Source organism: Falco punctatus (genome assembly GCF_963210335.1).
Source record: "Falco punctatus genome assembly, chromosome: 12".
In the NCBI taxonomy this organism is placed as follows: Eukaryota; Metazoa; Chordata; class Aves; order Falconiformes; family Falconidae; genus Falco; species Falco punctatus.
The window spans coordinates 11,924,802-11,951,379 of record NC_137592.1 but is presented as its reverse complement, the minus strand read 5'-3'; the positions used below and the strand labels follow the sequence as shown (position 1 = coordinate 11,951,379).

The 26,578-nt window shown below is 36.6% G+C and overlaps 1 protein-coding gene across 5 annotated transcripts in view; it reads left to right on the top strand.

Annotated features, from left to right (window-relative positions):
• The window catches only part of STRN (striatin), a 74,519-nt gene that overhangs the window by 33,693 nt on the left and 14,248 nt on the right, over window positions 1-26,578 (top strand). For 3 of the 5 annotated variants that reach the window (XM_080408926.1, XM_080408925.1, XM_080408929.1), the window contains exons 6-15: window positions 6,245-6,380; window positions 8,245-8,380; window positions 12,114-12,224; window positions 14,572-14,658; window positions 15,212-15,355; window positions 17,970-18,106; window positions 22,649-22,824; window positions 23,817-23,864; window positions 24,523-24,644; window positions 25,477-25,644. In XM_080408926.1, the coding sequence (XP_080265052.1) occupies window positions 6,245-6,380; window positions 8,245-8,380; window positions 12,114-12,224; window positions 14,572-14,658; window positions 15,212-15,355; window positions 17,970-18,106; window positions 22,649-22,824; window positions 23,817-23,864; window positions 24,523-24,644; window positions 25,477-25,644 (1,265 nt within the window). The remainder of the gene's footprint in view (window positions 1-6,244; window positions 6,381-8,244; window positions 8,381-12,113; window positions 12,225-14,571; window positions 14,659-15,211; window positions 15,356-17,969; window positions 18,107-22,648; window positions 22,825-23,816; window positions 23,865-24,522; window positions 24,645-25,476; window positions 25,645-26,578) is intronic. The other 2 variants (XM_080408927.1, XM_080408928.1) reach the window with 2 other exon arrangements.

Genomic DNA, 26,578 nt, shown 5'->3' with positions numbered 1-26,578 from the left:
AGGGTTTTTTTTCTATTGACCTGCATATGGCTTCCACTGCTTATACTTTACACGAGCAAAAAGGCATCAAACCTCAACATTTGAGAGCAAATCCAAAGATGTTTTTAAAGATTAAAATTAAACATTTTGAAGACCTTATCTTTTTGATGTACAACAAACCATTCCAGCTGACATTTCAGCGAATGAATGTCTTTCTGTACCAGAAGGCTTTGAATAATAACTTCTGCATCTCTAAATCCTATTAACACTGACCCATGTAATGAAAATGCTGCATACTGGCTGACAAATGTTGTGTGTTGACTAGCTTATAAAATGGTTTATTTGGGAAAATATCTCTAAATTTAACAATCTGAGGTAACATTTGCCATGAAAAAGATTTCCAAAATAGTATGTGAGACTAAAATACTGAATTGCAAAAAGAAAAAAATCCAAGATCTAATTGCCTTATTCCCTTTACTGATTTTTTTTCACCTTTTACCTGTTTGTTCCTGCCTCCATCTTGCAGTGACCTAACAGGCATTTCAAAGGTAACTGATTTAGGCCAGACCTGGACACTTTCAACAGATGCATTAAAGCAGCAGTAGCAGGGGAAGATTAATTGGGGTTTTGTGTGAAGAAAGTATTACCAATGGACCACTGTTAACTGTTTTCATTTCATTGGCACAGATCTATGGCTTAAGGGTTTGAGGGATGCTTCTTGGAAATTTCACATAAGACTCATGATACAGAAGGAATGGGCAGTAAGAAACAGAGAAGTTGTGCGGTGGGAAAGAGAGAAGCAAAGAGAGGGGCGGTGACTGGGGAAATAACTTAGAGGTTACTTTGATTCTTCAAACGTTGAATTTATTTTTTATTTCTATTCTTTAAAAAGCTTGTTTATTCCACATAGTTATCTGACTAGATTTGGCAAGAGAATTGGCCTTTCCTTTTTAAATGGCATTCCTCCGCGATTCCAATTTACATCCAAACCATTTTGTAAGTGTTGCTTACCAGTTGTAATATGTATTGCACTGGTTCTTGCATTGTGTGGTGTGAATTCATAAGGGGTTTCAAAGGTTATGACAGTCTAGCCTGCCTTGTGTTCCTTGTGTGTAAATTTTGATTATTTTATGTGTTCCATAGTTTTATACATTATTAGTCTGATATTTTCTGTGCTGCATTGTGACAGATTTTGCACAGTATTGAAGATTTAGCAAACTGTTCTGAAAGACAGTCCTCAGAAAAGAATACGTTTGAATCTGCATGCGTTTACTACGTCCAGTTCGAAAGAACTCAACTAGCTGCATTGAAAAGACTGTTAAAACACAAAACTAAATTCTATGGGGAATTAATAAAACTTATGACCTTGCAGTAGCATGTTTTGGTAGCAGGAGGAAACTGAGCCAAAGAAAATGGCTCAAGAAAGAGTATGCTAGAATGGCTCTTTGAATGCTGGGTCACAACAGGCTTTTTTTCCTGTACAGGCCCCCAGAAACGTTTCTCAGCCTGAGCTGAACTTGTGTTTATTTAATTTTACTGTGGTATTTCTTCCTACTTCTGAATTTATTAATAAAATCTGGTTTTATTTAAGATAACTTGTGTATGTCTTGGATAAAACAAACAAAAAACCCCTCTACTTCTTCCTTTGGGGGAGCGAGTAGGACAGAGGCAGTTAATGCCGTTGTGGTTGGGTAGTTCATGGGAGAAGTTTATGAAGGTCTCCCTGGACCTGACCACAGACACCCAAGAGTCATTAACAACAAAGGAAAAGGTAATGATAAAAATACTGAATGTGTTGGTTACAAAGAAAATACATGTCTGTAATGTGGCTTTGGTCTGAGTTAAACTTGACTTTGCAATCTGAAATGCCTGAGTCATGTTTGGAGCAGGAGAGGTACCATCAATGTGCTGGTTTAGTTTCCACATAAAAACTTCACCTTTCCTGTAGGTTATGGTTTCTCCTTTTCAGTCAGTAAGAAGCTGGATTTATGTTAAGATCCTGAATGTTTAATGTTGAGAGCTAATTGAACACTATACATTTTGTAAAGCTGCTCATATTGCAATGTCTGGGCCAACTGAATTTTTACACAAAATACTTGTCTTGATCTGTGTCACTGTAGGGCAGAAAATGAAGAGCGGGCTGTGTGGCCCCCTGAGGCCCAGTGAGAGCCATGCTTGTTTTAAATAGTACATGTGGAATATCCACAAATCATATTTCTTAAGTTTCATGGGAAGATAATATTATTTTTAGTCTTACAGGGGCCAAGGAGTTAAGACAAATCTGACTGTAAAATACAAGTTAGGATGAGATTTTCAGAGCAGTCACAGCTGCAGAAAATTCTGGCAACTTCTTCAGAGGAGAAAAATATTTATCTAATTTCAGGTTTATATTGCTTTAAGGGAGGTAAGTACTTTATTACCAGCCCATTTGTAACAAGAATTATGTGTTTTAAACAGGAAAAAGTTTCTTATCTTTGGGGATCAGAGGTTCCGTGTGTGAAGAGTAATATTCATGCTCCTCCTCCGTTAGTAGTAAGATGGAAGACCCAGCAGTGTTAGCGTAGCTATATTTTACTTTCTGGCACTGCCTGCTGTACTTGCTATACTTGTGACTAGCAGTTAGTCCTGCTGTAGTTACTCATCTGCAGACACGAGCAGCAGGTAGTCTCTCTGCCCCCAACACTTTCCTGTCTAATTGGATAAGGCTACTGGAGAGGAGGATGTAAGGCAGAGTTTAACAGCATCAGTATCTGATAGAAGATGTCATATTGCTTAAATGTTGTTGTTGTTGTTTATTATTATTATTATTTAAATGAGGTTAGGAAGTGGTAAGTCAACTGGGATGAAACCCTCAAGGAAAGAAGTCAAGGTTAGGTGCTGGGGAGAAAACCATGTAAGGGTGCTGTTGCAGAGTATGTTTGAGGAAAGAGCAGTGGGAAAGAGACTCAGAACAAGCAGCTGAGGAGTACAGGGTTGAGAAGTCCTGCCAAAATCTGGTTTACTCTATGCTCTCTGCTTTGATACTCCTGTAACTGTTCCTGCTGTCTGGGGTTACTGGATTCTTTTTCCCCAGCAGTTTTCTTTACAGAAAACTTTACAGGCTGGTGAAGAAGGAAAAGGGAACACTTCTCAGTTCTTGTACTCTTTGAAAATTATGTTCTCTCTTATAAATGTTTTGATCTAGGAAAGTCCAGTAAAGAGGAATTGTCCTTTTTGAGACCTTTTCTGGGGTTTTGGTCTCCTTTTATTTTCAACAGGTCCTGAACCTTGCTATAGTCTTGCCTCACTCATGCCTGTAATACTACAGTTAATGTATCAGTCTCCTGCTTTGGCACTCCCTTCTGTTGTTCTCACCCATTAATTTGTTAAAAAGTGTTCTAGACCACAAAAGCCCTGGAAATGTGTGTGTTATTATAAATGGAATTTAAAGTAGTTTATTGTACTACCCTATCTCTGGATTTACTTTTGCCATTTCTGCTTTTTTATGTTGCTTTGTGAACTAAACAGATGGAAAATAATGAAACAAGCAAGCTTCAAATTGCCATCAAAGCACATAACATAAAAGGCGAGACATTCTCTTAAGTATATTTTACAGTATTCCTAAGTATTCATGCTGACAGTAATATCTAAAATATATTATATTTATATGATGATAAAGGATGAAATGTATATAAATGAAAAATAGCTAAATTGTTGAGTTACTTTTGATTTGACTGCTGAAGTGTATTGGGGTACAATATAGCAAATCAACCAGTTTGTCAGTGTGAAGCTTCTTTTCCATGTAGAACCTTTAAATAGTTTAAATATTCTATCACTTCTATTTTCTTTTTTTGGGTTCTTATGAATTCTTTCTTGAAAGTTGTGCCTTAGCACAAATAATCTTCTGTGGTGCAATGCTGACTTTGTACGTTTTTGTACAGTGCAGGAGTTTTGAAATAAGTTGTAAACTACTGTGTTTTCCAGTGCATGAGATGTCTTTTACCTCCCTGTGCACACAGAGATATACAATTATGTATATATCCTGCCCACTAAAGTATGTAATAATTAATACGATAGTTGAATTAAGACCAGTTAAAAAAGATATAACCACCTCTTTCAGTAGTCACTTTGAACTTCAGAGTGAGAGCGCATGATTTAAGATCAAATTAATACAGAACCAAATCTAGGTATGAATTACTGCAAATACTTGTACTGTTGAAAGATATCTGTCTCGTAATAACAAATTCTGTTGATGTTCTGTGTTCATATGTTCATAGTTCGTATGTTGCCATTTACTGTAGCCTGTCTGATAAGGGCTAATAACAGTTAGCAGCCAAGATTTTGCATGGCAGATTTTTACACAACATAATAGAGAGGAAAAAACTAGAAATACAGTTGTGGTTGGATGATTCAGTCTACTAGAAGTCGAACAGGACACACAAAATTTGCTGAAAATCAAGAAGTTAGTCAAGTGAAGCACATTACAAGTTTTGTCTTATTGAGATTTGTGTGTTGGAATTGGCAAAATAATGGTACCATAGGATTCTGTGAAAATGTACATTATTCCTACAGATTCATGAGGCATTATAGGCCATAAAAGAAGTGATTACTTAAGGAAAAAGAAAAATATTAGAGTGCTTTCAGGTTTGTCATAGACACAAGAGGGTCAAAATACTGTAGGAAGCAAGGCAGACTGGAAACGTGTTTGATCCTGTTCCTAGCTAAGATAAGATATGGGAAGGTAGGAGTGTTCTCAGTAAAGCCAGTGACCACGAAGACATATTGTGCATCACGGATATTATGGTGCTGTGTATGTGGAATTTCTAATGGCAAGTGAAATCTCTGTTGGTATTTTTGGGCTGTAAAGATGAGTAAATGAAAAAAAAGGTAGAACAGCAAATTGTCTTAATGAGATCCAGACATCTGGGCTATGAAGAAGCCACTCTTACTAATTATTGTCATGTAAGCATAGAACTGCTTGAGCAGAGACTGCATAAAGAAGCAGAGACTGCTTATCACACCTTACTACATATTGGAGCTTTTGCCTTTGGATATTTCCTGTATTAAACCTTTGAAAAGTGTTACAAGGAAACACTGGAGTAAGTGGGTGATGGATGAAGGTGTTTACACTGCAGGGAGTTTAAAAGGTGTAACTATATAGGCTTGTTAGTTGACTGAACCTTTTGAAATGGTTCATAGCAGAAGCACAATGTAGCACTAGCGAGGCCCTTGTTCATACTAAGGGTGACTATGCAAGATGATCTAGAGCTACAACTCTGAAAGGAGAGAGAGAGACTTCTGTTGTTTCAGTGGTTGTGAAAATCAAGATGACGTGCATTTAGTGATGAACTATGAAAAACAGACTCCTGATTAAAGGTAAGAAAACAATAAAGCTTGTCTTTACTGCTGTAAAGTCATACAAAGAATGTACAAGGTTTTACTGGAAGTAATCATTACAATTCAAAGGGTGTAATTTTTTCCCAGCACTTGATCTTTGAGGGATTGATGGAGAAGTGCGTCTTCTGCACAGAAAACATGGTGTCTATTGTTAATTTTAGGATTGCTTTAATTGTACTTTCATCAGTTTTAATAGTGGTTTCAGTCTTGCTTCTTGGCTTCTTCCTCTTCAGTTGTTCATAAAGCAGCCCTTACGCTTCCAGTTCTGAGGCAGTGCCTGAATCTGTGCCAGTGCAGCTGTGATTTTATCTAGTCTTCACCTGTTTCTTTGTTTAATGTTAATGTCTAGGCAAACATTATTTAGTTATCAATTATATTTTCCCATTGTCTGGTTTTATAGTGGCAAATTTACCGTGTCTCAAATGTTAATGAATAATAGATCTGGAGTTTGATGTTTCCCAGCAAGGTGAGGAGCATCAGAACGCAGCAGCAAAGTTTTTCTGCACCCTGATGTACACGTGGGAGGCCAACTTAGTAGCTGTAACTCATGTCCTTGTTGCTGTGGCTTTAAGTGATGATGTATCATTATTGATGTTGCTTTTGGGGATGTATCGGATGAATGTTGCTTTAAAATGCTTTTGAAATAAAAAATTAAAGCGTCTGTCCTGGTAATTGCAGTTGAATGAGGAGTTGGTTCTAATAAGATAGTTTACGGGTGTTTAGTTAGTTAATCCACAAACGTTTTTATTTGTAATATTCCATTTTTACGTGCAGGCTTATTTGAGTCTCATGTGTTGTTGGGCATGATAATACAGAACAGACTAGTAATTGCAAAAGTGACTGTTACGATTTCTTTTGACTCATGGTGGTGGTTGTTGTTGTTGTTTAGGAAACCTGAATTGACTGACTCTGCCTCTCTGCTAGAGACCTTCAAGTTTCTTGAAAATGCAGCTGCAGACTTTAGTGATGAGGAAGATGAGGAAGATATTGAAGGAAGAGAGAAAACAATCATTGATACCGCAACAGTGAGTGGAAAAAATAATTGAAAAAGTTACGAAGAACAGAAAAAGTGAGATTAATGAGATGCCTATATGCAAAGTATATGACTGTGTATGTACACGTGCAAATCATTAGTGCATCTTTATGATGGTCTGTCCAAGCATGTGTGCATAAGAGGAATTACATATGCATTTCTGGGTTTGTGCAACAAGTTAAGCTTTGCTATCTTCATTGCTTTAAGTTTTCAGTGACAGATTAATTTTTTTAAAATTGGCTTTCTGCTGTTCTATACTGCCTAATATTTTTGATACACATTGGATACACAATTTCTAAGAAAGGAGTTGTCCTTTTTTTACAGTATCAGCTTAGTTTTAAGGTTTTGTATGTCATGTTGCATGTCAAAAATGTGTTGTTTCTTGAATATTTTTATAAATCTATTGATATTTAAAAGAACTTTTAGAAATTTATCCTTCTAGGGTACAGAACTGAAATAGCACATTTCTTTTTAAAAAGCTTGTGGAAGGAAGAGAAAGTATAACTGGAACTCTTTAACTTATGGTTAATAGACGTTTTTGATTGTTTATTCAGCCAAATACCTCATGATCTATACTTTGCTATATGATTTGTCCATATGATCACATAAAATAGATCTATACAATCAGTTCTCAATTTTATCTTCTTTTCAAAATTAGTATTTATTTAATGACTTGTGTTTTCTCAGGACTGAAGCAGATAAGTGTTATGATAATGTGATTGTTTCTATGACCAGTTTTAAGAATAAACACCTAAAACCCCATCAGTTTTAAAAGAGCTTTTAAAAAGGATCTTTGGAAACTTGTTCCTGTCATTCATGGGCTGTAAGCTAATGTCTGAAACTCTTTTGTAAAATCATCTGTATGTTACTGAACAGTATGTTCAGTAAACCTGCTGAAGGAATGAAACTTGACATTTAGAATTGCTTTTAGTTTTGAAATTCGCTCATTGTATTTAGAAGAAACAGTCGTTCATCCTCATGAACTGTGGGATGTTGGCTTACTTGAGGTCTTTTCAAACTGTCCCTTAGCAAGGTTCCAAGTCAAAATATTGTGATGAATGTAATTTTTCTTTTTCTGTAGAAGTAAAATTTATGCCTCAGATTTCATGTATCATTGCATCAACCAACTTGTTAGTCAAATAACTGCAAAGCATTTAGTTTGTTTTGATTATTATGGAGGGAAAAGTAAATTTATTGCAGAAAGCATACAACGAGGTCCCTAAAACATATATTTTACCAAAATTTGGTGATTTTTTTTTAAACCAAATTTGCTTTTGAATTTGAAAGGGAAATGCAGTTTAAACATGTTTAAATAACAGTAATATCTGAGGAATTGTTCAGGATGGAATTATTTTTGCCAAAGCTAAGCAAATTAGCTCATCAGATATGTTTGGGTTTTTTCCTAGACTTGTCTTTTGGTCCACGTGTAGAGTGGTTTCAGAGGTGGGAGTTAAAAAAGCTATTTTCAGACAAGCAGAGTGAGTCTGGTTTTGCTGAAGTCCTTTCTACAGCATTCGGGGAGTTTTGTTGCTTTTCTGTGGGTTTTTTAACCTGTATTAAGAGAAAGTTTTTACTTTTCTGATATTGAAAAAAAAATAGCAATCTAGGTCAATGTAGATTCATTATCAAGTGATTATTGGTGATCACAGGAAGAAAGATCTACAGACAAATTTCATTTTGACTTAGAAATTTGAGCAAAGTCTGTATGCTTATTTCAGATTTGCTTATTAATGTATACTTTTCTGCTTCTTCACCTTCCTGTTAGGATTTTGCATAGAAGAGAAGACTACTGCTAAGTATAAAGATGCATGTGTAACTTAATTCAGCTTTTCTTCCTCTCCTTCCTGACTTTTCAGATTGTAAGAAAAAGAGTGCTATCTGACAGCAGTGAAGATAGAGACACAGAAGAAGCTTTGAAAGAGTTTGACTTTTTGGTTACCTCAGATGAAGGTGATGGGGAATCAAGAAGTTCAGGAGATGGAACAGACTGGGGTAAGGAAATTTAATGGATTGTACCGGGGGGTGGGGGGGTGGGAGGGGGTGGGGAAGGTGCTAAGAATATATTTTTAGTGATAGATTAATTGAGATCTCTATCACAATCACAGCACAGTAAATAATCGGCAGACTGAAGTCTTCTTAACATAATATTCTCATTTTTCTGTATATTGCTTTAATGTAAGGATTCTTCAAGGTTTCTGCTTCTGGTCATTGTCTTTTTCCTTTTCTTTATTAATAAGGCAGGTAGAATTTGAATTTTATGAGTGGAATTTCAGTGTGTTTTTCCAGTGACCCGTGCTAATGAAGGACTCTGATAAATCTGTATTTTACAATTATGACACGAGTTACTTCATCATCTTAGCGCTCTCCTATTTTGATACAGACAGTAATGTGAATCATGAAGACTGAATTAGCTGTACGTTTATTGTGTGCTAGCAATTTAGGAAATACGAACTATTCCGTTGCTCAAATTTTTTTAATAATTTATCAGAATAATATATCTTTAAGCCCTCAAGTCAGAGAGACATTTCACAAACTACTCTCTGTCCTTTGGAGTTCATGTCCTGCAACCCAAAATGCCATCATCCGCTTTACCTTGACATAATTATTCTGCATAAACCCGCTGCATAGGGAAGAGAATAAGGAAGAGAACTAGTTAAATATCTTGATGGGGAGTTGTTTCCTCCTAAAGCTGCTCTGGAAAGTCTTAAACAGAAGTGGACACAGAGAGCTATGGAAGATAAGTAGAAAATAATTGAGCTTTATAATGAAACCGAAACCTTGACAGACAAAGAAGCCACTGTGGTTCTCACGTGAGTTTACAGCTCCAAGATGCTGTATTTTGCTGAAGCTGTGTCCAGCTGTTGGTTGGACTCACGATTATTGTTCAGTGTGGTGTAGGCTCTCTGCTTGAGAGAATGTGTTTCAATATTATTAGATACAGCATTCTGTATCTATATGTACTGATCAGTATTCTGTTGATCAAACAAATTTAGGAATGTTACTCTTTTTATGAAAAATGTTTTTATTAGGTTGTTCTGATACTTCTCTTTAATATTAAAATTTATTTGTTTGTGCTTGGTAAGTGTAGCTGTTGGTTATTGTCACCAAAATGTTAGTAAGTCAACAGAAGCTTTTTTGTTCTTAAATTCACACTCTGGATCTATTTTTACTTTCATTGATGACAGCTGAGTACAAATGAGCAGAAGCCTAACATTAAAACTGAATTGTCATGGAAAATAGTATTTTCATTTCTAGAAATACTAATGGGGGTTTTTTGAGTTAGATATTCATGGTTTTCAGTTACTTGTTTCACAACCTGTGTCTTTTATGGTAACTTTATAAAAGATCAGGGAGCTGCCATTATGAATTATGTATGTTAATTTGATTAACATTTTTTGATTAAATGAAACTGTTAAACGTAGCATATAACAGTGATGTTGTGTAGTGAGAATAGAAGCAAACAGAGGGAGTCCCTGTTCTATTTTGGATCCCAAGCATTACTGATCAGTTGCTGTAACTGTGGAACCCATTGGCTTGAAAGGTCCTCAGACGTGTTCAAATAATTTTTGAACTATAAAGCACTTGCACAGTAGTAGTTCAGGATCCACTTGTGAAGTTGAAGAGAACCTGTGGGACATGCAGGAAGCATCCTGGGAAAGTCTGTAGAAAATGAATATATTATGTATTTTCCTGGCAACAATACAATCTAATATAAATCTAGTTAAACTTTTTGTTGGAGGAGCACAAAAAATCTTGTCTAGCTGTGGAGGAAAACCATGATTAAAACTTGTAACCTGGTCCTAGAAAGAATATGTACCTGTCTCAGGAGTGATTTTCTGATACCTTTTTGGAGTTCTTTACACAATTTTTGATCATTAGTGGTACTTACTTGGGTATATGTATGAAGAGGACATGTTTTAGCCCACAGACCATCTTTTTTAGAGTCTTTAGCTTATTAGTACCTCTCTCTTTTCATAGCTGCTGCAAAAAGACTAATGCCTCAAGACTTCGGGTATTTAATCTGTCACTCATGAGTATAGGATCATGACTGGGGCTCACAGGAGGGAGAGATCATCTAGTCCAACCTCCTGCTCACGTCCATGTGCAGCAGTTTACTCTGGCTGCCTTCTTGTAAAGTTTTGACTACCTTCCAAGAAGGGAGTTCCCATAAACTCTCAGGGGCAGTATTCTGGTATTTGACTCTCCTTAACGGTAAAAAATCCTTTTGTCCTTCTGTGATGCAAGTCCGAGCAGAGTGTCTTCTCCACACCTGCCCATTTGATAGTTGTAAGCAGCACAAACGCCTCTTTTGCCATCACTGAACACTGGCAGTAGTCTCAGCCCCTCCTTGTAGCTTGTCCTTGACCATCTTAGTGGTTCCCCTGGACTCGCTATGCTACGCCAGTACTAGGTAATTAGCATTATACTTAAAGGTTACCCAGTATAAGTGCCAAACAGGGGAATAATTGCTTCCCTCACCCTACTAGTTACGTTTTTGTTACTACAGCCCAGGACGGTTGATTGCCTTTAGTGCAGCAGTGTGCTGCTGACTCTTGTTCGGTTTGATGTTGGTGGAGGATCCCTAGGTCTTTCTCAGCATAGTTAACTCCTAACAAGTCAGTCCCCATAATAACCCATGTCTGGTTTTAGATCTTCTGTCCAATCATAGTGGCTCCTTCAGACTGTGATTGATAGTGTGCTTCCTCTACAGACGTTTAATGATCTTTCTGCATGTTAGTCTGAGGATAAGTTTATTCTTGTTTGTATTTTAAAAGGTCCAGAATAGTTTATTGATGTACAAAGCAAACTTGGTCTGAAAGGAATTAATTTCAGATTTTAATGATAAAAACAAAGCAAAAAGCTGATGCATTTCAAGAAAAATTGTAGCTGTAGTGGTCATGAAAACAAATACGTAAAAAGTTTTATTACCTCCCTCCTCTTGCAAATTATTTTTTGAAGCTGCCTTAGTACAGTCTCCCCATATATGGAAAAATGACTTGAAGATTTGAACTCACATAACACATTTTGTTCAAATCTCCAGATACCACACTATTGGAAGAATAATTCTTCTCTGTATCATGTCACAGAGGAAACAATTTAAGAAATGTTTATAAAAATAAAAGTGGGGATTTTTTTTCATTAGACATGTTGAAATGTTTTGTGTATTTTTTCAAAGATGACAAACTCACACCTTCCCCTTTTTGTGAAATTTCATGGCTTCAGTGCTTTAAGATTTTATTCAATCCTTGGTGACATGTATACTGTGTTCCAAAATGATTTAAATGTGCTACTGATTTGTGTAAATGACAACATAGCACAAGGACAATGAAAGGAAAATTTGAAATGTAGTAACGCAACATCTGAGTTGTAAAGTTTTGTTGACCAGTAACATAGCTGCTGCTTCCAGATATAATAATTCCCTGGAGAAAAGAAAAAGCTAAAAAGTGTGTCCTGATTTATTATATAATTAATGTTGCTTACATTTATGAACAGCTATGTGCTTGGTTATTGAAATTAGGCATGTGAAATTTTTTGTTAAGAAAATACTGAGCAAATAGAACTGGAATGTGAGTAGCAGTTTTACAGCTTTCACAAGCTTGGTGCTATTTCTGTCTGTTTAAAATAAAAGACAAAATGCCATTGACAGCAGCTGTTACCTCCTTCAGTGGAGATCACTTGGTGACATTATTGAAAAAGGATGTTTCATTTGTTTCACTTTGTTTAGAAAAGGAAGACCAGTGTCTCATGCCTGAAGCTTGGAATGTCGACCAGGGAGTAATAACCAAACTCAAGGAACAATACAAAAAGGAGCGCAAGGGGAAAAAGGGGGTGAAGAGTAAGTGGAAAACATTGCACCTTAAAATCATAAATCTCACATCTTTCACACCCTTAATTCTATCTCTCTTTCAATGTTTTCCTAAAATTACTTACTCTTTTACTTTGCTGCTCCTGACTGCTTTCCTGTTCACCAGTTCTCAGGGGTTGAAATTAATAAGTCAATCAAGTTACCGTGTAAATAGTTGGATTAGATATAACTTCTTCCAACCACGTGTTGGATTAATGAAAAATCCTTGCTTTGAATATGGATTATACTTTTGTTATTCAGAAACTTAAATTGTAAAATACATTGGTTTAATAGTTCACACTTTAATATAGAGGACTTCAGAACACTTTCTTAGCTGGAAACATGCCAGTTTCACAGGAAGAGTTAAAGTCTGGTATGTAAATAAATAAAAGAAAAAAACAAAACCAAAACAGAAACTGTCTTGAGTGTCCTATTAGATGACAGAGGGAGAAAACAGGTTAATTTCTACCCCTGTTTATACTTAACATTTACAACATGAAAGTCATGCTGTCATCATAATTTGTTATGCAGGGCTCGAAATAGGAAGCAACTCTGACCATCAGTTTTTTTGTAAATCATAGGATTTAATTATTGACTTTCATACCTCTGGGACTAGCCTTTAAAAATGTTGGATATTGTTATTTGTACAAAAACCTGTGATCAGTATCTGAAGTACAGTTTCTAGCCCTGTATTATATTTTTGTTACATTTCTTGAAATACAAATCTATTTTGTAAAATCAATGTTTTTTGATAAGTAAAACTTAAAACTTCTTGAATTTGGATGAAGTGTTTAAAATAAAGCACTGTATTCACAGCTATATTTTAAACATCTAGCCATATTTTGGATTCATGTGTGAATGATGTAAATTAATAATATTGCATGTAGACTAGTAAGAAATTTGAGAGATGTTTCTCCCTTTGTGGGAAGATGCTTATGAATACCAAGGAAATTCTCACTTCTAAAGGGACATGCAAAAGGTGTCAGATCCTCACATTGTTGAGGCTGGCTTGTTTTGTTACTTTTTGTATTGATACTGTGATAAGCTGCTGCTCAGCAGTTGGTTATATTGCTGAAATTATGCCATCAAATACACAAACTAAACCTCCTTTTTTTTTTTCTTTTTTTTTTTTTTTTTTTTTTTTTGACAAAAAAACGTAAATCGCTACCATACTTTAAATTTTTCAAGTGATGTTTTGGTCATCTTTGGAATAATCTTAGTTACTGGAAATAAATTGCAAGTCTGGAAAGAAGCCGAGCTGACCAACTAAAGTATGCGTGTTTCACAGAATTGATTCTAAATTTCTTTGTAGTTAAGATAGAGAGGGCATACCAATACACAAATTCAGTGAAATTGATTTTTGTAATTTGTCTGTTTTTTCTAAAATACACAGACATGCTATGTAGTTCAGGGTAAATAGCTGTTGGGTTAACTTAGCAGAAATTATTTAATCAAACTGTTGCAATTACACTCTTGAACAGCTGTTGAGTGCTTCTTATTTTTTATAATAAAACAATATTTAATTGTTAATATAGACATAGATACTATTGGAACATGTTTTATATATTTATGAGAAAAATTCCTGATGTAGGGCAGCACTTGGACATCCAGTGCTCCTTCATGAAGATAACTACTGCTCAGTACATTCTACAGTACCTTTTGGATTGATTTTGATTAGTTTGATCTTGGGAGATTAAATGGTTTACTGCAGCACAGAAATTAAGCATCTTTCCATGGACAAACCATCATTGGAAGGGCATCAGTGCAGAAACCCCAGGAAGAATCATAGCCTGTTTTCAGCTATTCATGATGTTGCACGTAGTGAAGAAGAATGTGAGGAAGGAAGTCTGGGGGAAAAAGAAGGGACTAAATATCTTGACATTGAATTGTACAAAGTTTGATTCTGTGACTTCATTGTCATCATAAGTGATGATTAGACACTGAAGTGCTACTAAGTAAAATACTGTTTTTATAAATCAGATACTATAGTAAAACAATCTTGCAAAATCCTACTTACTGTTTTCCTGAATCAAGTAATATTTTTGTGACAGACGAGTTAAATACAATATAGTTTATTGTCAGTCATTATGGTTAGGGTGGACAAAGTAGAGTTTGCAACTGCATTAGTAAACTTACGATTTTGCAAGGCTGTAGTAAACACTCCTGTGAAGTAATAAGAGAATAGAATCATAGAATGGTTTTATGAGAGAATACATATATTAGAGTACACTTCTGTGTTAAAGCTGCTTAAAAATAGCTGTATTATTTACTGGTCTAGGAGAAAACATAATGGACTATGGGTAAGACATTTTCCCATTCTTAATTAAACTTACAACAGGAAAAACTACCGAAGATATGTTTCAGCCTCAATCCTATATAAAACAGTCAAAACAGGGATGTGGGAAAATGATGGAGCAAAGCACAGGTAAGTGTCAAGAAGGGCATGGGTCTTCACCATATGTAGCTTCAGGAAGTAGGCCAGTGAATCCAGTTGCATTTATATTTTAATATAACTTTTTGTATTATATAGTTCACGATACTACACTACTGCACAAATAAATTTAAAATAATCACGTTGTCATAAGAATATACTGCACAAAGTACCTGATGCAAAATTTTAAAATATTCACAAATGTCAGCTATTGTTTTGGAAAAGTAAATATTCTAATATTCAGTGTGACTCAGTTGGAGGCATTCTTCAGCATCCCATGCAAGTAGCAGTATGAGTTTATGAATGTGGGGAAAATTATGTGTTCACAATTCTCAGTTGCTTCTATCACTTTGTTTTCAAGAAATTCATTTCATGCTGGATGATTAGTTACTTCTGAAAATAGGTGCTCATTATTTTTTCTGTGGTAACATTATAATGCAAGGTAGGATCCATTGTTGCATGTGCTGCTGTAGCATATCTGATACAAGTGGTGCCGTCATGAACTATGCATAAACCATTTAATTTTTTGTTTCTTTTTTCTGGTTAGGGCCCAACAGGTCAAAGCTGCAAGATATGCTTGCAAACTTGAGAGATGTTGATGACCTTCCTTCATTACAGCCATCTGTTGCACCTTCTTCTAGGCCCAGTAGCTCAAGGCTCATTGAACATGAGATAAACAGGACGGATGAAGGTAGATATCAAAAATATGCATACATCTTTGTAAATGATGTTTATAGTTACTTCTGCTTAAAGGTTATCCCCTAAGACTTCCCAGGCACTTTACAGATACTGATTCAGCATTATGAGTTCTGCCTTAAGTGTGACAAATGACATTCCCGTTCATTCCCTCCAGTCACTATTATTAAGGTCAAGACACCTACCTAGATAAAGTCTTGGCTGAATACCTTTGAACGTGATGGTAAAAACTCATTTGGCACTTGATGGCTTTGTAATATGAGGATCTTAAGTCACTCACTTTTATTTGTCCCCAGGCAAGCGTGGAACATAAACTCTCAGGACATAACAGCATCTGTTTTCTCCCCATGAACATAATTTCAAGTGTATATGTATATATATATATACATACAGAAACACACACATTATGTATGCATTCTTTTTTTAAGCGCAAAGATAGAGGCTGTGCCGGTAAACAGAAGTGGCTAGGTATAGCTTTTAAATGCACGCGGTGATTATGTAGTGAATCATATGGAACAACTTAGAGCTTGCCGGTGTATTCATTTCCATAATGTGTTCCAAAAATTAAAAAAAAAATAATCTCATAGTGGCTAGTCCAAGTATGGAAAGCCACACATCTTTGCAATGAGGCATGTGGTTACCTTCATTAGTATTATGTCTGAAAGTTACTAAATCATCTATTTGATTCAACGTTTTGGATTGCTGTTGTAATATGTAGCATAATAAAATAAACGTAGGAGGCTATATTAATTTGTAGAAGATCATATCATGCTTTTTATTTAACTGGTAAATATGTCTTTTGAAAAATGAGCAAAACATGGGTTTCACTTAGCAGTCTTTCAATGAGTGTGAAAAAGTAGGTTGGCCAAATTATAATTAAGATGCATAAAAAGCCCTGGCGTGTGGCATAGTTACTGAAGATCTCAGTAGTTCTATTTCCTACATGCTCAGTGATTTTCTTTATGAAAGAAGGGGGTAACTTAGCAACGCTTTGAGAAGTGGAGGAATTCTTTGTTGAGTGTTTCCTATCCAACTTTTCTCACATATATTGAGAGCCATATTAGCACCATTCTATTTTCATGTCCTTTCAGTTATGTGGTTTTTAATTTGGAGACTCAGATGGACTCTCACAAAAACAGAAGACGACAGTTGATTGTTATCTGTCTAAGTTCAGTATTACAAACTATTAGCTGTGTTACTCCTTTATAAATCTGAGACTCTATGATATCTTTTGTTTCTAAAATGTTATGCCCAGTATGTATTGCATGTAGAATATTACACTGTAAATTCAAAAGAGAGAAAAAAGAGAACGGTAGTTTACACCTCAGGGTGAAGAAGGTAAGAGAAGTTTGTGATTAAAAGGTAATAACTAAGAGACCTAAGCAAGTGGCAGAACTTGAAGGGCTTTTATTTTTATGTAAAAAGTAATAGAAAGCAAGCAGGACACTCAGTAGTGAGTCCAGCTGGACTGGAGGGGGACTGAATAGCATCTGAACCTGCTGCCTTTGGGACAAGAGGGAAGCAGCCTGAACAGATCAGCCTATTCATTGTAAACCATAGTTTGCGTGGGTTTAACTTGGTGTTGGTGCTGTTATACTAAATAAGACACTGAGAATGAGATGGTGTTTCCTTTTCTCTCTGCCTGGTAGCAACAGTATTTTCCAAGGCTTGTATTTACAATGGAGGTAGAAGGGGAAAAAATTGTAGTTTACTGAAAAGTTCTTTTGATTTGAGGCAAAATATGTATAAAATTGAGTGAAGTCTCTTGTGTCCAGAATATAACACTTTCATCTGTTCAGTCCCCCCCTTTTGTGATGTATGGACTTGGAGAGCCATTGTACAGGGAAGCTGGTAAAGGCACAGCTCCTTTCGAGTTATCTTGCACTTGATCAGTCTTGTGTGGTGTGTGTGAGCTGTGCTCCTCTTAGCCTTCGATCCTCCCATTCCTAGCGAATCTGCCTATGGATCTGTTTGCTATAGTGACTGGAGCTCCTGTAGACATTGTATAGGAACTCTAAGTGAACTATTAAGTTTGGATACTGCTAGGAAAAACCTGGAATTCAGTGCTGACTAACCTATTTGGTAGTTAAACTGATTTTACAAGAAGTGATGAACTGTCAGCTTCCAGTCATATTGTGAGGTTGGAGTGCATGTCAACAGCTTCATTCTAGACATGCTTTTGAATGTGTGTGGATATGGTGTTAGGAAGGAAGAGTCCAGCTGCTCCCACCAACTGTCTTAATTTTTGCTACTTCTCCAGAGCCTATTTGCCTATTTTGTAGCAGATTTGGGGAAGAGCCTGAGCTTTCTGTGTTACATTTGCAGTAGATATGGGTGAATGGTAGTGTAGTCTTCTCTCCTGTGGCTAATTACATTTACTGTTTTGAGTTGTGCATACCTGAAGTGTAAGTATTATGTTCAGAAGATACTGTTGATGGGTAAGTACAGTGATTATCTTTAGAACCACTGCTTTTTATGCATCTTTTTATATCTTTTTGCCCTCGGCTACTTGAGAGATGTTTAGTATTTTGGAAGTAAGAAACATGCTTTTATTAATCAGCATTGTATAAAACCATGTTTCAGGATTTTTTTATTTTGTTTTCTTGCAGTGGAAGCTTTAACATTCCCTCCTTCTTCAGGGAAATCTTTCATTATGGGAACAGATGAAGCTCTTGAAAATGAGCTGGGTCTTGGAGAACTGGCAGGCCTTACAGTAGCCAATGAGGCAGATTCGCTGACTTATGATGTAAGTGGTTATTAATGGCAACTCAAGGTCCTACTGTCTACTTGCAGAAGGCAGATGCAAGTTACGTGTGTGTAGGCTCAGCAGACGACATTTTCCTGTTGAAATTATGCTGACAGAGGGTGTCACGAATTTTTACTTGACATATCTGTCCTTCCCATACACAGCAGCCTTCAAGCTCTGTGCAAGCCCCTCTCTTATTTGTTTGCCATGTTATTCAAATAGTTAACAGTAAATATAATTAGTGGTAGTCATACAGCTGGGTACTTGTAACCCCAGTGGCGATAAGCAAAATTAGGAGTAGCAAGGCCAGCAGACTGAGGGGAAGTTAATGCCCCCTCTGTGGGGCTGGTGGGGCCATGCCTGTACACAGTTTTGGGCCCCTCCACTTCAGGAGGGTTGTAGAGAAATTGGAAAGTCCAGTAGCATGTGACTGATGAGGAGATGCTAAGGGAGCTAGTCTTGTTCAGTTGTTAGGAGGCTAAGGGGTGCTCAAATAGCAGCCTACAGATACTGGAAGGGTGCTTACAAGGATGACAGAGCCAAGCTTCTCCATACTGCCAGGTGTTAAAACAAAAGGAGACAATAGAAAATTATGGCTCAGGAGGTCAAGGTTGGACATTAGGGGAAAAAGTGTTACATAGGAAGTGGTACCAAAGCAAGTTGCCCAGAGATACTGGAATCTTTCTGCTGGAAGGTGTTTGAATACTTGGCTTACAGTACCTGGTGTGGGCAATAGTCTCATTTCAAATGGGAAGCTGGCCCAGAGAGTTTTTAGGAGGCTCTTGTGGCCAACGCTTCTGTGACTATTTGTGTAGCCTGTGGCTTCTTTTCCTTTCACTTTTTATGAAAAATGTTTCTTAAAATGGCTTCCTTGCAGTCATACAGAATTTTTGTCTGTATTTCTTGGGAAAAGATACTTAGGTATTTAATTGCCTGCTCCTTTGTGATCTGTCAACTTCAGATTAATCTTGCAATTGCATTGCCCAGCTCTGTCAAGATTAAGGAATTTCAGACATGATTTTTTTAGAGTTGTGTATTGTGGAGGAATCCTGCTTTTCAGCAGATCTGACTCAAGTAATCACCATCTGGGATTTTACTTCCACAAATCAAATCTGAGATTTCAGAAATAATAACCTGCAGGTCCTTACTTTGAAGTTCTACCGTTGTATGTACTTGTAAAACAATAAATTACATACTTGTTAGAAGTTTACACATGTTTTGAGAGTGACACTGCAGAGATATGCTCTGCTACTATAGCAAGTTTCTGGGCATGTGATGTGTTGTGGATCGTCAAGATTGTAGTGATACAGAACATCTCTGCTAAAATTCAGTATTTTAGCATTATCTCCTAATTTGGGCTCAGCTCTTAATTTTTTTTGCTAATCTTCCCTAACTTTGTCTCCAAAAAGGGGTAAGATGATGTATAAATTTCATTTCTTTTACAGTTACACCTAAAACTTAGATGCTGAATTTTTAAAGTCAGAGGACATGACAAACCTAAACTATCTCTGCAAGGCCTTAATACCCGAATGCTTTCAGTGCTTGACTTCATTGTTCAAGTCTCCATATAAACTATTGTGTTTGTCCATGTCTCCATATCCCAAACTAAGAGCTTTCATTTACGGAATGTAGCATTTTTTATCCACTCCTATCCTGTTCTGCATGGTTGAGAATATTAACTTCTGTTTGTTCACTTGTTAAATGCTTCTATGAAGTCCTGTGATCAGGAATTCATAGTGATGCTTATCCCTCAGCTCTTACCTTTTTCTAGTGTTGACAATTAAAAAAAGAAAAAATTGTTTACAAAGCTCTTAGCTCTTGTCACTGTGCTCTTTATTGAAGCAAAATGAAAGGTTAGTTGTTCCACTACAAATTTCACTGGAAGTTTAATTTACGAAATAATATAATCTGTTTTTATTTTGGACTACTTCATACCTTCTTCCAGCTGCCAAATGTGAATCAGGTAGGATTGGTGGAAATTTAGTGTGGTTTTTTATTCTCCATATGATTCAAAATTGACACTGAAAAAGTTGAAAGATTCATGTGAATCTGTCTCTAGATGTATTTGCTCTCAAGAGCTGCAGATACTTTCCTATTCTCAGTCCCTTTTGTCCCACTAACATTTTTACTAGATTGTTTTGTTCTAAAACATGGCAGCATTAGCCTACCTCATTTCTCAGGGTTTTTTTTTTTTACATGTTGCTTTGGCTCTGTGTAAATTAAATAATGCTTTTCACTTGGTAATGGAGATTATCAATTTATTACTTGAAAGAGAAAATGTTCCTTTTGTGGGTAAGTTTTTTAGACTATCTAAATGATACTTCCATGAAGTTTCCCAGATTGCTAGCCAATACACTCCTATGTTTTATCTTTTCTTTTTCCTTCCTTTATATGTTGTTTTAACAAATGTTCACTTTGGTTCTGTTTTTTTCCCTAGTCTGCCTGGGTAGGTTAAGAAGCTTCATAAAATTATAAAAAACTGAGTACTGTGCATTGCAGTATCTGAACTACAAAATAATTACATTAAATGTTATGTACTGCCTTGGAGGTTTTGGACTTTGCAGTAGACTTGCTTGATTTCCTGCAACTTTGAGCAAGAGAAGTGTCCATAATCCTACCTACATATCATTGCTGTCTTTGGAGTTTTCAAGTTGTCTGTATAGTCACAAATATTACTATTAGTGGCAAATCCAGATCAGGTGTTAATTTAGGGGTTGAACATATTCGGACCCCCACCCATCCCCCATGCCCCCCAGCTGCTTTTCAAGTCTCAGATTACCTCACTGTTGTATTTCAGTGGGGAGAGAGGGAAAGGGGCTGGCTGCTGTGTTAGTAACCCAGCTTGTGGGGATCTGGTGGGTGAAGAGGAGTGATGGTGGTGCGTCCCAGCTAGGATCTGTTTCCACCTCTGCTGCTGGTCTGCTGGCTGGGACTGCCCTCCATCTACTTCCCACTTTATAAACTTGGACTCCTTTGGAAGAACATCTTTGACTGAATGAGAAGCAAATGGAGAATATTGTCCTGCCAGAACTGGCATGTGCTGTTAGGCCATCTGAGGTGTCTTTGTGACTCTTGCAGATGTGACAGAGGACCTGTGCTGCTGGTATGGCAGCTGCAGGGCAGGCAGGGTCCCCCTCCACTACCTAATTGGCATTATGTGCCTGTGTTGAGGCAACCAAATTCCTCTCCAGATATATGTGAATACTCTGTGCATCTTGTACCCTTTTTGTCAAGACTTGGCCAATCTGCAGAACATCTGCCAGAGCTGCTAAAATCACAGTCCTGCCCCATCCTTGCACCAGCTCAAGCATTTGTCTGTTCCCTTGTTGAGCCAGCTCAGCTCAGTAAACTGGCAAAGAAACTGACTTGCCTCCCTGAGCAAGGCAGTGAGTCATTACTAAGAAATACGATGAGACTAAACCTGTTGTTTGTTGTAACTTCTTTCTCATTGTTTAAAATCTATAGAACCTCTTAATTGAAGCACATTTTCATTATTAAATCCAGAAGTAACAAAACAGAAAAAGCACTTCTGTTTTTAAACCTCCCGCTGCCACCATTCCAGAATACAATTGTAGATACTTCAGGTGGCTCAAAACAATCATCTCTCCTTTGCAGTTAATGATACTAATTTATTTGGGATTATCTGTAGCTTTCAACATATGAAATCATCAATATTTGAGTTACAATGATTTGTTTTCCTGTTTTTCCATAACCACCATCAGCAGTGGGTATGGTAGGGTAAATTTAACTGTGGCAGTGTTGACTGACAGAGTGATAAAAGTCTGTTCAGCATTTTACATCAACATTTGTTCAGAGGAGCAATGTTGAGATAACTGTTATTTAAGGGCTTTCTTTTTGGATCTGCTAAAATGCATTCATTGCAAAATAATTGTGTCGGCATATATGATAGCTTATTGCTTGCCAGTTATACCCTTAGTATGTAGCCAAGTCCTTTTTTCCCTTTTTTTCTTTTTTTCTTTTTGGTCTTTTTAATTTTTCTGGCAAGATTTACTTGTCTTGCGTTATTACAGAGCTTGGGTTGCCTTAGGTGAGTAAGCTAGGCATGTCCTTTCTGTGCTGCTAGACATTTCTCTGTTTCTCTTAGGTCTTTGCTTCAGACACGCCATGTCAGTGGTACTTTGGATATTCAGGGACCACAGCTTGGTTGAGTCAGGCCCCGTGTTAATGAATGAGCCAGTGGATATGGATCAAATTTAAAACACCAAACTGAGTTCACAGCAGTATCAGTCAGAAAGTTATTTTTCAGCTTTTAAATTGCGTAACTTAACAAACGTGGAGTATTTCAGATTTGCACAGAATGTATTACTGTGGACATGACATTACTTGTTGCTTTTGGGGAATACATTATTCTCATTTTACATTGTCTGATCAGCGTTAAATGGACGTTAATCGAGAGCAAGTTGTTAGGAAAAGTGTGTGAGTTAATTTGACATCTGAAAATGCCAAACTAAATTTCTGATTTTTTTTCCTTTCCTTGTGCCTTCCTCATTAATTACAAGTTTGGCATTTTTTTTTTATTAGATAGGAAACAATAAGGATGCATTGAGAAAGACTTGGAACCCCAAATTCACATTAAGAAGTCACTTTGATGGAATAAGAGGTCTCGCTTTTCATCCAGTTGAACCAGTCTTAATAACAGCTTCAGAGGACCATACATTAAAAATGTGGAATTTACAAAAAACAGCCCCAGCAAAAAAGTAAGATTTTTTTTGTTTTGTTTCAAGAAACATTTTTTTTTTCTTCTTCATAACCTTGGATGCCACTTCACTGAATGGCCCTTGCAGTTAATGGAAATTGTTCCTTGAATGTAAGAGTAGGAAAAGAAGCTTTTAGAGAAGGGTGCAGACAAAGAGTGCCAGAGGAAATCCTGTGTGTGTTTGTGAATGTGTTCTGCTTGTGAAAATGAAAGCCATTCACTTTTTTATATTTTCTTTGTAGATAACATGACAAATTAATTTACTAGTCAAAACATTTGGATGTGGCCTATTAATGTGCTTGCATGTGTACATAAATGTATAAAAATGCATTTTTATATATATATGCATATACTTGTATACACATGTATGCATATAACGTCTGTACGGCTTTAAACTTTGAGATGTTGCTAGGTTGCTTTGTACGCTCTCTTGCATGTTGCTGGGGATTTGCAGAAATGAGAGCAAGTTCATAGTGGGGCTAGTATGATAAGGGAGTACATCATGCCTTTTAGGAGGACTGGGAAAAGCCTGGGATTGTCCTACAGTCTGGAACAACCCCCAGACTGGTAGTCCAGAGCAGCAGTTTTTGAAGTGGTTTGTAACTGTGCTACAGCATTGATACAAAAACAAGTTCTCATAAGCTCCTTTGCTGTGGTAGGGATTTGGTACATTTAACAATATATTCCATGTGATATTGATGGCCCTCCATTCCTTCCCCACGATTGGTGTACGTACTTACTGGCTTGATTGAACTGTGAGAGGCTGTGGACTTTGGATTTTTTTAAAAAAAAAAAACCCAAACCAACAAATCCTATCATATTTTGAAAGAATTGAAAGAATTCCTAGACATATGAAAAATCTCGTTAAGAGTTGTGGGAGAAACACTTAAAAAGATGTAGCAGTGACTTTAAGAATTTAGCAATTCTGACACGTTTTTGTAAGGCATTGTGTGAGATCATAGACACGTTAACATTTTCTTGTATTTCATTTAGGAGTGCTTCTCTTGATGTAGAGCCAATATATACCTTCAGAGCACATAAGTGAGTATTTCCTGAGAAATCATATTTTAAGAATTATATGAGTTTTAAAGACACAGAACTTTTTTTAAAGGTAATTTCCACCTTGTCAACTAGTGATTTCATGTGATGCTTTTAATTCCCATGTTATTTAAAATATCTGCATATGTTCACCTTCTTTCTGTGTAATTATTTATGTCTGGAACTAGGCACACCACAGTTTTGAAAAGAAAAACATAGAGATTATACAGTTCAGATTCCATTATGTGTTGTGTTCATCGTTGCAGCTCTTGCCATTTTGTCAGATATATGCATCTACAAAGTAAAGCCATTTGCAGTGAATTTAAATCTACTGAATCAATTTCATGAAAGAGCTTCAGGACTTCAAAAAAGGAAAAAAATCTGTTTATGCAAAATAACAAAGCCTATAGTTTAGAAGTGTGACACACTCATATTTCACGTACATAATGAGTAAATTGTCCTGTTAATAGTTACACTATCAAATATGGTGGAGGTTTTTTGTAGGAAGTGTAGCATATGATCTGACTACGCATGATTTTTGTTGCAGTCCATGCAGCAAGTGAATTGTGTCTGAGAGGAAAATGTGAAGATTTCATTAATGTTGCTTTTCACATAATGAATATGTTAATAGTCAATGTTTCTTTGGTGGGGGTTCTTCCAGTGGACCAGTGCTCTGTGTGGTGATGAGCAGTAATGGTGAACAGTGTTACAGTGGGGGAACGGATGGCCTCATCCATGGCTGGAACACAACCAACCCAAACATCGACCCCTATGACTCTTACGGTATGTTGCTGTCACTCACGCCAGTGAAGTGATACATTTAGTGACGTCAATGTTACGTGGCTAAAATAGTATAATTTGTAGCTAATGCTTCTTTGGAAATTTAAAAGAGAAAATTGAAACTTGACTTCAATTACTTTAATTAAATTTTTATTTTAATACTGATGCTGGCTGATGAGAAGATACATTTGTCATTTTCTTAAATAAGGCCTTGATCTCACTGCAATTTTGAGAAACCACTAGGCTGAAAAGTAAGAACTAAGCTTGATACTTGGCAAGTCCAGCAAATGTTTATTTTAATGTTCTTTTCTCTGACAAATCTCTGTACAGTTGAGATAGAAAGAGGTTGTCTAGTCTGAGACCAAAGCTGTTAATGTTGTCTGCAAACAGCTAAAAAGGCCCTGTTTGGTAAGGTTTACCAGATCACAATGGGTGTCAGCCTTGTGGCTGTGTTTTAAAACATTTTTCACTTCTCGTAGCTTCAGATGTGGTTGGCCTCTAAGTTGGCTTTTGGAAAAAAGGGACTGATGTGCCATTGATGGCTGTTTGAAAGGGAATTTTAAAATCAAAATGTGTTTTTCCAACTTTGATACTGTCCCTTCTGATGAAACATTGTTCTGTTCTATCTAGTTGTAAACTGGATGACTGAATGCTGATGAATTCAAGCATCTTCATACAAGAATAACTGAGAATTCTATATTGATACGACCTGATTGGTCTTGGGATTTTTATGGACTACCTTCTTAAAGTTGGTCCATAAACACAGACCAAGCTACAACTGTTGACTTAATTAAAATTCTTTTTTGAAAAGTGGTTTGTTGTGGTTTTTTCACAGATCCTTCTGTTCTAAGAGGTGCTTTTGTAGGCCATACGGATGCAGTATGGGGTCTGGTTTACAGTGGAGCACACCAGCGTTTGCTGTCCTGTTCAGCAGACGGCACTATACGTTTGTGGAAAGCTACAGAACTTGCTCCAGCTCTCAATATATTTAATGATAATCAAGGTACGGAAAGCTGCCCTACCTTAACATTCATAATCATTGCTGTTCAGACTGCTGTAGTTTTGGCTACTGAATAGGAATATTTCTCGTTTGTTTTGCTGGATTTTTTATCTTCATGACTGTTTTGGGGAAGAGTTTTGGATCCCTGCTTCTTTGTCACGAGCTGAATAGGTACCTCCATGCAAGGAGACAATCACATACATCTTAAAAGCCAACTGTTGCAGATGATCTGCTCATGCTACTAGAACCATGGAGTGTAATGTTTCAACTCCATAGTTCGGATTCAAACTGAGTTTCGATTAGACCCTTGCTTTTGGTTTGTCCAGAATAAAAAGCCGTTTCTAGACATCTAAAACACTGGTAGTTGAAAAAGTTTACTCTGTTGGGTTTACTTACTGAAATGTCATGCACAAATCAAAATCCTACTATTTAGAGCCTAATTTATTGAAGCTGCAGTCTTAAGTGCTCTAGAATGAGCCTGTTACCATTAACTCTAAGGGAGTTTGGCACTGTCCCTGAAGGCAACCCCATGAACTAAGACAGTTCCTTGGCTCTTCAGAACAACTTTGAGACAAAATAAACTTCAGCGTAATTGAACAGGCTTATTGAATTGTGGCATAAAGCAGGTCAGATCTGCCACTACTTGTTAGTTAAAATACAGTGAGCAAGATAGAAATGTTTCATACTTTTTAGTTCTTGCAGAACTATGTTTCCAAAGGTCTGCAAGGTTCTGTGGAAAGCATAACTGGTTCGCTGCCAGCTTGCCTACCTGTCTACTTTGAAAACTTCCTGACAGTGGTGGTGTGGTTGGGTTTTTGTTTGTTTGTTTTTTCTTTGTTTTGTTTTTGTTTTTGTAAATTAAATTAGGTGGGAAGACAGCAGTGTTGCCTCACAGAGCTGATCTTTGGGTTTTTATATTCCAAACTGGAATGAAACA